The sequence below is a fragment of the Aspergillus bombycis genome, assembly GCF_001792695.1.
Source record: "Aspergillus bombycis strain NRRL26010 chromosome Unknown contig00001, whole genome shotgun sequence".
NCBI lineage: Eukaryota > Fungi > Ascomycota > Eurotiomycetes > Eurotiales > Aspergillaceae > Aspergillus > Aspergillus bombycis.
In genome coordinates, this window is record NW_019170003.1 from 571,853 (window position 1) to 586,215 (window position 14,363).

General features: G+C 47.1%; 6 protein-coding genes across 6 annotated transcripts; 2 read left to right on the top strand and 4 right to left on the bottom strand.

The window, feature by feature from the left end:
- Positions 1-2,284: 2,284 nt before the first annotated feature.
- ABOM_000211 (uncharacterized protein) lies at positions 2,285-2,709 on the top strand (the record flags this gene model as incomplete). Its single annotated transcript, XM_022527341.1, has 2 exons — positions 2,285-2,410; positions 2,470-2,709. The coding sequence occupies 2 exons, from the start codon at positions 2,285-2,287 to the stop codon at positions 2,707-2,709; spliced, it is 366 nt and encodes a 121-aa protein (XP_022394702.1).
- Positions 2,710-3,388: 679 nt separating this feature from the next.
- ABOM_000212 (putative carboxylesterase) lies at positions 3,389-5,128 on the bottom strand (the record flags this gene model as incomplete). The annotated part of the gene is made up of 5 exons (XM_022527342.1): positions 3,389-3,898; positions 3,964-4,325; positions 4,377-4,552; positions 4,611-4,889; positions 4,959-5,128. The coding sequence occupies 5 exons, from the start codon at positions 5,126-5,128 to the stop codon at positions 3,389-3,391; spliced, it is 1,497 nt and encodes a 498-aa protein (XP_022394699.1).
- Positions 5,129-6,503: 1,375 nt separating this feature from the next.
- Positions 6,504-7,446, bottom strand: ABOM_000213 (tetratricopeptide repeat protein 1 (TTC1); the record flags this gene model as incomplete). The annotated part of the gene is made up of 3 exons (XM_022527343.1): positions 6,504-6,605; positions 6,664-7,281; positions 7,345-7,446. The coding sequence occupies 3 exons, from the start codon at positions 7,444-7,446 to the stop codon at positions 6,504-6,506; spliced, it is 822 nt and encodes a 273-aa protein (XP_022394700.1).
- A 315-nt stretch (positions 7,447-7,761) lies between these two features.
- ABOM_000214 (haloacid dehalogenase superfamily protein) lies at positions 7,762-8,804 on the top strand (the record flags this gene model as incomplete). The annotated part of the gene is made up of 3 exons (XM_022527344.1): positions 7,762-7,781; positions 7,837-7,996; positions 8,103-8,804. The coding sequence occupies 3 exons, from the start codon at positions 7,762-7,764 to the stop codon at positions 8,802-8,804; spliced, it is 882 nt and encodes a 293-aa protein (XP_022394705.1).
- Positions 8,805-9,450: 646 nt separating this feature from the next.
- On the bottom strand, positions 9,451-11,243 carry ABOM_000215 (uncharacterized protein; the record flags this gene model as incomplete). Its single annotated transcript, XM_022527345.1, has 3 exons — positions 9,451-10,825; positions 10,880-11,062; positions 11,113-11,243. 3 exons carry the CDS (start codon positions 11,241-11,243, stop codon positions 9,451-9,453), a joined length of 1,689 nt encoding a protein of 562 aa, XP_022394706.1.
- A 1,131-nt stretch (positions 11,244-12,374) lies between these two features.
- On the bottom strand, positions 12,375-13,787 carry ABOM_000216 (uncharacterized protein; the record flags this gene model as incomplete). Its single annotated transcript, XM_022527346.1, has 4 exons — positions 12,375-12,520; positions 12,577-13,445; positions 13,496-13,558; positions 13,618-13,787. The coding sequence occupies 4 exons, from the start codon at positions 13,785-13,787 to the stop codon at positions 12,375-12,377; spliced, it is 1,248 nt and encodes a 415-aa protein (XP_022394703.1).
- Between the last annotated feature and the right edge of the window lie 576 nt (positions 13,788-14,363).

The following is a 14,363-nucleotide window of genomic DNA, read 5'->3' on the forward strand; positions in this document are numbered from 1 at the left end:
TGAATTGAGAATTCGTGAATTCTACAGTTAAGATCCGCTATATCCTTGTCTGGACCCTGTACTATTTAGGCCTGTGGAGACCAACGGAAGCACTAGCACACTCTCCGAAGGACGTGTATAATGGATCACTTCAATCCTTTTAAGTTTGAACTTGGCCTACTGCATGTACCATGCTGAGTTTATTTTTTTTTTTAGAGATCTGTGGGTGTTCTACCTTCCATACGTCATTAGGAGAGGCAAGACGCTTCCATTTCATATCCAAGCTTTGAAGACAAGTCTAGTAACTCTAAGCCGTTTAAATCATACATATACCCGAGTATTGAAATAGGTCGACGGCCATGTACAATAGTTTAGTCTATTACTAGATCAACATATTTCATAAGCCAGAATATCCTTGTACAATATAGTTTACTACTAGTACCTATATTAAATAATACATATGACCATAGGGTGTGGAGAACAGGGCTTCCCGTCCACTCAGCTGTACTTAAGCCCAGTGTAGAACGTGGTCAACTCAGCAGCCAACCGCAGAAGAAAACAGTGATTCAGCTGCTTTTAATAGGCTCTGCGCCCTGAAGGTCGAAAACATGAACTTGATTGTCACTGAATCCATACAAGATTCAATCCTCAACATACCTTTTATGTCACATACCAGTATCATGTGCGGGCTTGAAATTGACCTTTCACCCCTCATCACATAGTGTGTCCTGGTTATGTCACTCGCATGGTTCAGTGATGGATTGGATATCCGCATCCAATAATTCTGCCTGTTGCATCCTTAGGCTACTAGTGCGGCTGTGTTGGCACCGTAACAGTATGGTATTAAGAAATATAAATCCTTATTCCCTAGTCTGATTCCTCCGACCTCGCAATAAGAAACAATCAATCACATTCGCGCCTGGGGATAAAATATCAGTTGCATGGTGCCAATAGAGAACTGTCCATGGTGTTACTATTCTCTTTCCTTCAGATGTATCCTCCCGACGGCGCATGATCACACATATATTGATAGCCGGGATGGGAATTGCGTTGTATTAGACTTGAGCAGGTGGCACACTCCAACAACATTCAGCACATCCATATAATGCCTTCCAAACGAGCGGAGAAGGTCGGGCTACAGCTGTGATCCTTCACTTGTTGGAGGTTTTGTCTTGGGTTTGTTCCTCTGATAGCCGTTCTAGCTCTCTTGCCTCTTCCACATCTGAGTCTTCCATTTCGGTTTCGTATGCTTTCAGGTGCTCCGAGATCTCCTCATATTTTGCATCGCGGTCGTACATTTCCTCTGGAACATCATAGTTGATACGGAATAGATGGCCATCCAGGCACAGGGCATCCGGCGCAACAGACGACATGTCCGGGGCTTCATCCCCGGGTCGAGGCAAGTTGTCTTTTGTGGTCATTGTGAGAGTTATATTTGGTAGTTAGAGAAATAATAATTGTCTTCTGCAGATCTTGTTCTGCTCTCCAGGCTCAAAAATTAGCGATGGGTTATGTTTGTGCGGAGGGAAAAGAGGAAAGGAAGGGTGACAGAGAAGACAAAGAGCCACAGTAAGAATCAATGCAATTATCAGCTGACAGACACGCAGTGTGGTATTTTCAGGCCAGATACCAAGTAATAACGAACTAGCTATCTAGTAGCATAAACCTTTGATTGGCAGAGTATAATCTACCTTTTATATGTAAAGTAGTATGGCAATTATTGTCTCCATTTCTATCCCGGGGTATCCTGGAAGAGCTAGGCCCAGATGATACTGTCTGATAATACTGCTGCCTACTGTATATAAATTTTGAACTATGATAGGTTGCCCTCCATCAGGCCGGACAGATCCTCAGCTTAGTCGATGTAGAAAAGGACCTACGCGGAGCAACAGGCACATTTCTGTTCCAGTATTTAGTGTTTATATGCAGCTGGACTCTCTTCTCTTTCGCAGTATAGTTCATCCACATAGGAACAGTAAAAGTCACCTTGGAAGCAAAAGTCCGTCGGAGTTGATGGTCCCGGGAAAAGTGACAGGGAATATGTCAAGAACTGACCATTCCTATATGTCGATTCGGGATCCGAGGCCCGCGGCCAGCAGCCTCAAACGCGCTGACAGTGGAACTTCATGAAATTTATGTCCCAGCCGTGGAGGTACAGAAAACCTCTCATTATGGCCTGTTCGATTCAAGCAGGGCTTTTTATCCTGATTCATTCTTTTCAGTCGTCCTCCCCCGTAAAGACTAGACTGATAGTAACCCCCCGATCCCATCTCCTCGAACTGGGCAATAAGACTTGGTGTTCGTAATGGTTACGCGAATAGTCGCACCTGGCGCGCATTCAGATGTGATAGACGCAAGTACTGGGCACCAAGAGCTCGCCCGCGCTGCAGGCCTACGATATCCTGCTGCGCCATCTGCAGGATATTGCCTCGTACACCATGATTGACTCGTGTGCGGGCCGGGCTGCGGGGGCCCATCACGATCTTCGAGGCCACGCTCAACGCTTGGCTTGCGGCCCTCCATGAGCAGCCAGTGCGATTCATCCTGGCCGACCTGTACCCGTCCTTGAACAAGTGGGTCGCCATGGCCCGCCAGCTAGCAGAGTCTGGCAGGAAGGAATGTCGCAAGTTCGATCTCTGCTTCCATCATTTTGACGACCCAGCGGCAGCGAAGGTGCTGAGAAGTGCGATCCAACCCTCGGGCGCTTTTAAGACAGGTGCCCCCATTTAATGTTATTCGTTTCTGCAGGACCACGCGTGCTCATCCGTCTGGCGGAGCTTTGAAGCCATCACCTACATCGAAGGGCGGACAGAGTATCATACAACCTTTCTTTAGTAAAGATGCCACAGCTTCATTGAAAGGTGGTGTATACAATAACTCCAGACTAGCTAGATATATCTTATCGGTTAGTGGGGTAGTTATTCTTTGGGGCGGATGTAAAGTAGAGGAGTGAACATCAAAGGGTTTCCATTTCCCCTCCTGGCTTTTCGTGCACCCAAAACGTGAATACTCCACTCAAGAAATGACCATAGTTCTCGTCGGTATAATTCTGACTATATCTCATAATAAACCCCTTCAGCTCGGCCGAGACTTTTTTTGACTTAAGCTTTGAGTCAGGAACGCTGGACATCCTGCATGTTGTGATTTGTACAGTATGTAGTCCACAGGTTGTTGCATGAAGTTATCTCTGTTCCCTGTCATGGTCAAACTGGACTCAGATTTCCGATCTAGAAAACTTGTGAACCAGGATGGATTTTGGTTTCTACGACATAGATACATATCAGTCCACTTCACAACCATCACGTGGTCCTGAAAACCTCGAATACTCCGGCCAGCTCATCCAGCGAGACCGCATCGTTGCAGTCAAACAAAATGCTTCTCCGATGACTCCCCCCTTTGTATGGCTCACTCACTTGCCCAACACCATGCCCTTCAGAGCTGGGCCCATACACCTAGCCGTAAAATCGGTGGTAATATCACCGTTTGTGACTGCAGGCCACGGGCTGGTGCCATGACAGAACTTGAAGAAGTCTTCTGCAAATGCGGTGGCAACAAGCTGCTGGGAGGGTGTCATGAACTCTTGAAAGTTTTGGGTTAGATAAGCAACGTCAAGAATGTGAGTTGCCTTTCCTTGCCATGGGCCCTCCCAGGGGTTCCCTTCGTTGAAATAATAAACGTGAGAGTTCCCCCTCCAACCCCGTGTGAGAGTCAGAACAGGTGCAAAGAAACAGATATCATTGACGTAATTAAGTACTGCAGGTAACGCCTCGTCGTCGGGCATACCCTTGCTGATACCATATTCGCCTAGGATAAGTTGTGCCACATCCGGTTGCGATGATAGTACCTTGTTTATTGCCATGGTAAATTTCTCTGCACAGTTTTTCTTCAGGTTTGGCATGATTAACCCCACAATACTCGCCTAAATAGCATAACAGTGTCAGTATGTGACCAGCATATCATAAATCGTGAGAGAAACAAACCCACATCCATCTGACAGTCGCCAATTATCAACTCAGTGCACCAGTTTCCTCTCTTTGTGAATTCAGATGTTCTATCAGCTGTTTGAGCATGTGTAGCGGCCGATGCTACCAGGTCGCCGTCTATAGCGGGGGCAGCCAAAACCGAGGGAGGCAATTTAGCAATCAGCTCTTGTGCTGGCTTTTCTAACAGAGTCTGAATTCTCTCTTCTGTGCTCGTATTTTCCAAACCCAGTACCGATATAACTTGTTGATAATTCTGCTCATGAATACCATATGGCAAAGCTTGGGTGAAGAGGTAACTGCCGCTCATCGCAATAGCTCTCTTAAAAAGAGAAACTTTGGAGTCCAGGTGATATGTCACCGATGCTTGGAAGAGTTAGCCCTACTGTCTAGCTTGATACATATAGCTATCCATACCTGCACCAGCGCTTTCTCCAGCCGCTGTAACATTTTCTGGATCTCCGCCAAAATCTGCAATATGTCTCCGCACCCATTCAAGTGCGACTCTTTGGTCCCGGAGGCCGTTGTTAGATTTATAGCCAACCTTTCGAAGCTCATCGGAAGTCAAGAATCCAAACACCCCTAACCGATAGCTTATTGGGTTGAGTTAGTCCAGTATGTCCCCAAGAAGTGGTCGTCTGATAGCCTTACTTGATCGAGACCGCGATAACGGGCAAATTCTTGTCAGCTGACAGTTTTACAAAACGCATAAACTCAAGTTGCGGCCATGAATTGGCCCCGATCTGTAGACCACCACCATGAATAAAGAAGAACACTGGAAGTTTCGAAGATGCGGTTGTGCCTTCAGGGACAGCAATGTTTAAATTGAGACAGTCGATATCCGACTGCGGGAGCTCTTTCTGGGGCAGGGTATGCTGTATGGCGGCCTGCTCTACATCACATCCGAACGAAGGTGAGATAGCTGTCGGCCTGCGTAAGGTTATCTCACGTTAGCTTCAGGGAAGGAAAAGAACTTGGAAACTTATCTGATTCTCGCACCCGTCCTTTGTCGCATCGACGATACCGCCATCGTGCTTCTCCACAAGTTGCGCGTCGGCAAGTCTATCTTCCAGAGTGGCGTACTTGATCCCCAGAAACTGTGTTACGCCTTCGGCGGTCTTACCCCGGATCTGCCCCAAGTGCTTCGTTTGGATGGTTGTTGTAGCCATCTTCTTCTCCAAACAACTACAGTGAGATGAGAAAAAGGTTTACACAAAAGAGTAGAGGAAGCGGGTATTCAGGTTCGGTCCATAATTAAATAGTTAGTAGTTCAGAGCTAAATCAGCTATGGATCTAATCAACTTAGACTACTTCTGCACCTTTTGAGACCACATCGGAAACTAAACCGTACCCATCTTCCGGTCTTCCGATGACTAAGGTCCCATGTTGATTTCCCCGGCGGATGGAAATAAGCTTAATTGTCAGGAGTACATGATGCTCGGATTTCTAAAAGTCTTCAGGCAGGAGCAAAGGCTATGGATGACATGTTCGTCGAGCAGCCAATTTTATCAGTGACCGAACCGGCTTATCCGCTACAGGACAACTACCGCTCAGCACTCGAACCTCGGGCAACTAAAATGTGGGGATTGGGTTGGACAAAAAAGAGGGGGTTTGACAGGAGTGGAATTGGGCGACGTGATTTTCATGGCACGGGATTTTAGTACAGCTACTAAAGCTGTGAGACCATGCAAGCCTATTTTTTGAATGTAGAAATTGTACTATATTAGCTCGACAGACTTGCCGGCAAATTATCTGTTAAATTGCTTCATGTTTCCCTTCCAAACAGCCTATTCAATGGACGGATGTAGGCATTTGCCTTAGCCCCAAAGGTAAAGGAAATTGCGGACGGTACGGACGCAGACTATTCCCGGCATAGGAGTCAAATATTGCAAAGAATCGGCCGAAGGTATAGAAAGGTCGTATGACTCCATTTATTTCAGTCACTCGTTGATTCCCAGCGTCCAGGTTGCAAAATGTCAAGGCGCAGGCTTTACTGATGTTGCATTAACTGCTAATTCACCAGGTAGATTGGCTGACCTTTTCTGGAGAAGAAATCCAACAAATTGGAAGGCACCCCATCTTCCTTGTAAGTGCCGCCCTAACATGGGATAATTCACAAGACATGGGTATCGCAGTAAAACCCCTCGGATGGACTTTCGGCCGTAAGTCCCTAGGAAACGGTAGGATGACGATGGCGTTTGTCACTTATACGCATACCTTGTGACCTGCCATGAAATCAAACCCGAGAGTGAAGTTTGATATTGGAGTTCGGACTCCAGTATTCCCTCTAGAGATGCATCATCTGCTTGTGGCGCCAGGCTGACCATAAATGGCGCTCAGTGTGAAGGATGAATGTTTTAGAATATTCCAAAAAAGAGAAGGAAAGGAGCCAAAATTCGCCATGGCGTAGACTATTCGACAATTCAACAAGACTCATCCTCTATTTGTTTCGGTGCCGCCAATGATGCTGCAGAAAAGAAACGCCTTATTCAATGCAAAACGCTTATAGAATACTAGGACGGGATGCAGGGATGAGACGCTAGTCTAGGACTGAAAGTTCATGCTATATCCGCCCGTTTTCGGGTCTTGGGTGAATTTGAAATTATCAGTTGAAAGCCCAAATGGTTTGAGGATTCCGTTGCCCAGCTGGTATGTTGGTTAGCGTGAATGATGATGAGGTTAAACCAAGGAAGGCCAGACTCACGTCTTTCAATTTGCCCATCATCTCCGCCATTTCGTTTTCCCTTGCCTTGGCTATCTTATCCGGAAGCTCCCGGAGAGCCTTTTGCACAATGCGCCTATCATCGGGTGGTAGATTGTCCATACTGGCAAGCAACTTGTAGTCTTCTTCGGCCCCTTGCAGGTTCCCCCATCCGCTAAGCTGCGATTTAGCTCGTGCACGTCGCATAAGAGCCTTTGCCCGAATCCGCATAACGTCATTTTTCCTCTCGTCAACCTTCTGCAACCGCTCGAGCTCTTTTTGTTCTGCTTCTTCATCATCATCAGTTATCTCCACCACGGAATCTGTAGAGCTCGACTCTTGCTGCTTTTCTTGGGGGGCGTCTGAATTCTCATTCGCCGACGGGATTACTTTCTCTAGACAGTCGATGCATGCCGTCGCTGAATCAACAGAGGCTTTCCAGTCTTCCAGCTTCAGGTAGCACGCAGCCATATTACTCCGTAGCACGGCGACTTCGTAATCGAGGTAATTCGGACACGAGGCAAGAGCACGATCGTAGCAGGATATCGCTTGGTCGTAGCAAGCCGCAGTAAATAGCTTATTGGCTTCGGCTTTTATAGAGTGAGATTGCTCCAGGAGTTGCTATTTACAATCATATGTAAGCATGATAGGCTTCTGCGTGATGAAAAGACACAGTTAACTCACAGCTTCTTCCTCGGCGGGAAATCTGGCATCATGAAAGACATCCTCTTCTTCACTGTCGCTCCCTGCAATATCTGTGTGTTCCTTGGGTGTATTTTTTGACATTTTGAGTGTGTATAGCTATTCGCACAACTCTTAAGATGGAGAATTTGGCATTGTTAGTAGATTAACTACAGCCCTGCCGTTCCCGCAGCTTCTAATGAGATAGCTTTCGGAGCGGGACGATAACCCGTTCACCGATTGGCTCGGTCATATCGGTCTTTAGCCTCAGGCATCATGTCTATTGTTATCTCCTCTACTAGTATCCTTGCCCCGCCATTGTTGAATCCTTTTATCAAAGTGCGGAGTAGAGGCAATTGATTTACCACACTTTACATCCACCTCGCACCTCGCATATAAGCACTATATCCCTGTCGCAAAATGGCGAATTCTACCCCAAAGTAAGTTCTCCGAACATCGTTGAGTAAACAGAGATCTGGAACTAACAAACGCAAGGCTGCCCCCTGTGCGGGCATGTCTCTTCGATATGGACGGACTCCTAATTGACTCGGAGGACAAGTACACCGACATTACAAACTCGATTCTCCACGAATACGGAAAACCCTCACTCCCATGGTCCATCAAAGCCCAGCTTCAGGGCCGCCCGCAACCGGAGGTACGTTAAGACATCACCTGCGACACTTTTCAATCTCGCGGAACACCCCAAAGCAGCCGCAGGAGTACCCAAGTCTCAATCTCGCTAATTCTATTGAAACAACCAGGCCTTCAAAATCTTCTACCACTGGGCCCAACTCCCCATCTCACCGGAAGAATATGGCGCCAAACAAGCCGCCCTGCAGAGCAAATACTTCCCCGAATCACAGCCTCTGCCTGGTGTGCGCGAGCTTTTGAACAAGCTTGTCTCAACGCAAAAAACCGATAAACCTGTTTACATCGCGCTGGCTACCTCATCGCACAGCAGGAACTACAAGTTGAAGTCAGACCACCTGCAGGATCTCTTTGCGGCGTTTCCCGAGTCCCAACGTGTTCTGGGTGATGATTCCCGGATTGGGAAGGGAAGGGGCAAGCCCTTGCCGGATATCTACTTGATTGCGTTGGAGACTATTAACTCTAATTTACGGCAGAAGGGGGAGAAGGAAATTACCCCCGAGGAGTGTCTTGTTTTTGAGGACGCCGTTCCAGGTGTTGAGGCGGGGAGAAGAGCTGGTATGAGGGTCGTTTGGTGCCCTCACCCTGGCCTGTTGGGGGCTTATAAAGGTCGAGAGGCCGAGGTATTGGCTGGTTTGACTGGTGAACACAAGGAGGAGGAGAAGTCTACGGCTGAACATGAGGCGGATGAGCTCGTTGCCGGTAGATTGGGGCGGAGCTCGGGGAAACCTGGCCAGCTTAATGATGGACTTGGGGATTTGGTTCCTACTTTGGAAGACTTCCCTTACGAGAAATATGGCATTCAACCTGCATAAACTAGTGGATAGAAACATTAACCTGATTACCAGGGCTTGAAACTGTACATGAAATCCAAGATACCCATGTGGTGTTGTGTGAATGAAATAAAGTCGTTTTCAGAGGATACCAAACGAAGCAAAAGAAAACATAGCTACGCTTGGAATGTCGTCAACTTGATCTTGTCACCGAGATATAACCACCAATTTTTCACTAATCGACCGGCAGATGTCGAGGTTTCCAAATGATGTAGTGCTAGCGTATCACATGGTTCCCAACTACTAGGCAAGAAAGTCCATTTAGAGATGAAGACATAGCTCATAATGAAATCCAGTCGGGGTACCAAAGTCATTCCGTCATAGGGGTTCTGAGGTCCATCCTGAAATCCATGGCACCCAACTCGATATTCACTTCATAAGGCCAGTTTCCAAAACAAGACAGATATTTGGGAAGCAAAGAGAGACAACAGGTGGTAAGGGAAGAGTAGAGAAGATTACCGGGGAGTTGGTCAGCTTAGACAATAGGAACGGACAAGCAAGGATGCAAAAAAGAGAAGAAAGTAACAGAAAATAAGAACAGCTAGCACGAGAGGCATTAGAAAGCTGGTGGAATGATTGGCTTGGTACGTTCTTCGAGGGAGGCATTTCTGGGGATTAACAACGGTCTCTAGCGCTGTCGCTTCTCGGGAGAAGGGGCCTCGTAGTCAGCCATGGGACGCTTGCGATTGGTAGCAAGGTTGTTACAGCCGCTACGAGAGTGGTAAGGCATATTTGGGTTCATCATTATGGGTCTCGGGTGGGAAGTGGGCGCAGTCATCCGGCGATTGTGGAGGTGCGACATAGCAACGTTTCCAATCATAGGAGTAGCAGAATACTGCTGGGTAGCTGTAGTGTATGTTGGAGTCGGCGTACCAATGCTAAGCATGGGAGAGGAGCTCATTTGCTCGGCTTTCACCATTCGAGTGAGCCCGTCAGGGGTGAGTGTCCCCCCTTCAACACCAGTGCTCGAGCTTGCAGGGGTATCCGAAGGAGCTTCATCTGTGGGTGGGGTAACCGCTTTAGCAGCTTTGCTACATCTCTTCTTGGCACCAGGCTTTCTGGAACCGAGGACTTGCTTTCCTGCATTCATCACTTCTCCTTTGCGCTTGTTCAACAGCCTGTTTGCAACCACGCGTTTCTCCGCCTGAACAGGGTCGTCAACGAAGTGGTAGACGTAAAGCGGGTCGAGGAGATGCTTGCAAATAGTCTTGTGAAGCATGAGACATTCGATTATTTTGTCAATTCTAGTGGCAAATGTCACTATCTCATGGTTTTTCGGCTTGACGTCAAAGGCACTCAACAATGGACCAAAAGTGTGTCGTTCAATGGCAGTTTCCTCGAAGTATGTTAGCAATGTCGCAAGGAAGCGGCATTTCCTACTTACCAAGACCTGCCAGCATGCAGCTTCCATTCGCCGATCGCTGTATCTACCTTCTTTGAAAGGTTTGATCATAGGTTTGTTGTCTTGCGCACGATGGGTGCTTGCCATTGCATTACACATTTGTTTGACAATTGCCCGCTTCCGTACCTGAGTACGAGGAATGGTAGGATCTTCTGGAAGTCGGACGCTGGGCCGTTGAGATTCATTGGCCTCCTCAAGAGACGCATAATATGTGTCGACGTCGACATTATTGTTCAAAGGATCCATGAGCTTCTGATAGTCCCTAATAATTGGTGGTACATTTACATCGGTGAACGTTGTTTCTGATTCATGACTGCTGTTCAAATGTGCAGAGGTGGGCAGTGAAGAAGGGCGTGCACCACCCCCAAGCTCACCACCGCCGACAGTGTTGCCCAAGGCAGGCGCAGACAAATTGCGTGGGAAATGGGTACTACCGTACGATGGCAAGTCAACATATGTTCTGCTCGCGGGGCTATTGTTAGAGCTGTCTTCATAACTTGCACCGCCCGTCACAATGCCGAGAGGCATATAGGGAGGGCTGGAGTCGAGTTCAGGACCAGACGCCGAAGCACCTGAGCTGATCGCGAAGTCCTCAGCACTGCTAGATGTATGAGTAAGAAGCCCACATCAATACGATACGGTGGACACAACATACTCTGCATTACCAACACGCGTGATCCTGTTTCCAGCATGCTGAGGCATACCAGTCATCGGCATCATAGCGGTCGAGCGACTTCTCGTAGTCATGTTATGAGCTCCGCTGAAAATGTCAGGATGAGGGACCTCCAACGTGTCTTCCATAGATGCACCATTAACGAACCCGCCAGATGCCCAGTTGCTATAAAAAATATTAGTTTCTAGCCAGATCTGACGTCACTGAAAACTTACGTATCATTGTTCATGAGAAAACCATTATAGCTAAGGTCAGCGTTTAGGGCAGGGTTTGAAGTGTGCGGTTGATCCAGGTGCAATAGCTGCTGCTCCCAATCCTGGTAATACCACTCCGTAAAATGGGACATCGTGAAGTCTATATCTATCAAAGGATATCAGATGTTTACGGCCACCCAATGCCAGGGGAAAGCAGCTCAGCACAGAATTCCAGGAATGGCGGGAAATTCACGAGGTTGGAAGGAAGAAAGAAGCAAAGAGAGGAAGAAGCTGTGGGAAGAAGAGAATCATCTGAATTTGGTAGAATAGAAGGAAGACGTCCACACATCAAAAGAGTGAGATAGTATAGAGCCAGTGAAGAAAGTGTCTGTGAAGCATTAGCGTCATAGAGAGGGAATAGGAAATGAATAGGAATGACCAGAATGAATGTGGGGATCAAGGTGCGAATGGGGAGGCCATTCATCAAAGAGAAGCTGTATTTAAGCGAAAATGTGAATTTCACCCCGGGAAGATGCCGCGTTGCTGTTGGTCTGGAAACTGATGATATATTCCCAAAAGGGAAAACAATCAGAGTGACTGTCAACAACCCCTCGCTTCAGGCCAATGCAGGAACAATAGGGTCCATGGTCCTTATTCAGGGCTAACAGAATTCACCATGCCAACCAAAACAGTCAATATTATCCAGTAACCAGAGTGGTGAAGAACAGGAAGTATGTATTGGTATTAGCTTCAACAGTCCACAAGTCAATTGTCTTCAGCTGACAATGGCACTGTTGCATTGAGATAACCAGAAACAATGAGGTTGTTGACCGGCATATGAACCCCTCCAAGCTACTAGGTACCTCAACCTCCTTCCGTCACTATATATATCGATCGAGCTATATTAGCCTACCTGATAGGGTCCAATTGGAGGACGTCACTTGATCATTTAGAACATGGACAGATATTGAAAAGTCAACTTGCCTGGTCTTGTGTCCCCATTGGCAACCGCATAATGCTTTAAAGAGTTCCTTTCACCTGAAAAGACCTCTAGGTCCATTTGACTCAGAGATGATGGTAGCATTCTATCAATTCCCTGCCTGCTCCGAGGTAGTCGTCCGAGGAATTGCAGTGGCTTTTCTTTGATGATCTCCTTTCCCTCCTCCCACCGTCTCATCCATGATAATGGTTCATAGCAGTGATTTCGAATTTGGAAGGATGTGAGCTGTCCCGGATGCCGTTGGAAATAAAGTTGGAAAGAACCTGACTCATATTCTGTAGGCCTACAGGAATGGCATAGACCATACTTTCACGCTATTGTCAAGCCCTTCTATAGAAGACGAGTCATCGTCGCCTGAATAGTGTCTTTGCCCAGCACACGTAGCCACAACATTGCCCATTGGATGTAGAACAGTACTGCTCACTGAGTCTACGAGTGCTAAGGTCAGCGATAGCATTAGAGTAGACCGGATAGATAATACGTACCATCATGGATTTTCCATTCCCATACTGGTTCCTGCCCACCAGTAGTATGTGTCGGGTCACGCCATACCCTCATGAAACCGTCAGTTCCTCCAGCCCAGATCTCATGCGATGTGCCTTGATTGGTAGAGACAATGTCAACCTTCATCCGCTGGTTAGTGATAGCCTTGCGGCCTTCTAACCAGCCAAGTAATTGACCGGTTACTCGGATGTCGTATATCATAACACCGTCACTCTTTCGTTCAGCTATATATAGGTATCTTCCACAAGGACTCCAGAGCAGCTGGGTTATACCTCGGCCCCCAATACGACGACTAGCATCGGTCTTTGCAATACTAAACGTGCCTAATGACTGTCCAGTTCCGTTTGAGTCATATAATCCCACCTGCCTTGAGAAGGTACCAGCTGCTAATATGCCATCTCCTGTCGGATTGATGGCCATAGCGGAAATGATACCCTTCATTCCAACGCCCCCACCCACCGTCTGTTTACGCTTACTAGGTATAGTAGGCATCCAGGAAACAGGTCCATCGCTACCGGGCCGGGAAACATCAAAGAGACATATAAGACTATCTGACCCAGTGAGGAAATGCGTTCCACCGAGAGCTTGTGGATAGATAATTGAATGCGGCGTTATAAAAGCTTCCGTGGTTGGGTGTATCAAGGAATAAGTCGCCAACAGCGTAGGGGCCAGAGTTGAGGCCAGTCTAATTGGATGATCTCGGACCGATGATAAAAAAAGTGTAGTAGACGGATCCTGAAGAGAATAATAAGGATAAATAGCAGCTGCATAGGTTGGTTCCGCTGAAGGTAGCACAGAGTAAGGAGACAACCGATGCGGCGAGGGTCTTTCTTCTAAAAGATCAGGGGGCCTGACTAACTATTAGCAGAGCAAGAAATGAGGATTATAACATAAACTAACAGGATATAAGTCCTTATATGATGGTCTGCAGAATCCGTTAGAAGGGTGGTGCCATCGGGAGTCCTACATGTAGCATTCTAGTCAGTCACATCAAGTTGAAGGTGAAGTCGTCGTGAGCATACCAGTCTACACTTTTGACATAATTTGTCTCGAAAGCACTTTTGTCGGCGCAACGTGCGGTGCTCGGGGTACCATGGCTATGGCTATCTAAAGATGTATCACGCGCCTCATCACCTCGTTGAGTTGAAGCCACACATGTGGGCGCAGAGCTGGTAACGCCGCTTGCGGTCATGATGCACTGAGATCGTAAGATTGACAATATAAGTATTGGCAGTATACACTTGCTCAAATAGCTTTAAAAGCACCTAGAGCGCTATTCGAGGGACATGGCAACTTGATATGAAAAGAGTAAAAGGGACGTTGGGGATGAAGTTGACCTTATACTTGATATCCAGATACGAAACCAGGGGCTCAAGATGCGGGGGATCTCTCCTCTAGTCAAGTCACATTAAACTTTCATATAACACCATCAATGAGTCCAGCATAAGATATCCGAACTATTAAGCCTAAATAGTTATCAGGTAGCGCGGAGAAGAACTACAGTATGAAGCGTCTTCTGGCTACGAAGAAAAGATCCCAGGTACGAGGTTGATAATCGCACAGCGAGCAAAATTATATGTGAGATATATCAACAGAGAGTCTCCGTAAATGGCTAAATCACGATCCGGCTAGCAAGATATTTGCAGTGGATATAACGTCCAATAAAATCTTATACTGATCGAAACATGATGTTCAAAATAAGTTTAAGGCTGCTGTGCACCGGCATCGGAAAATCTTACTCCATCAATCACTAGCTTGGAGCGTTGTT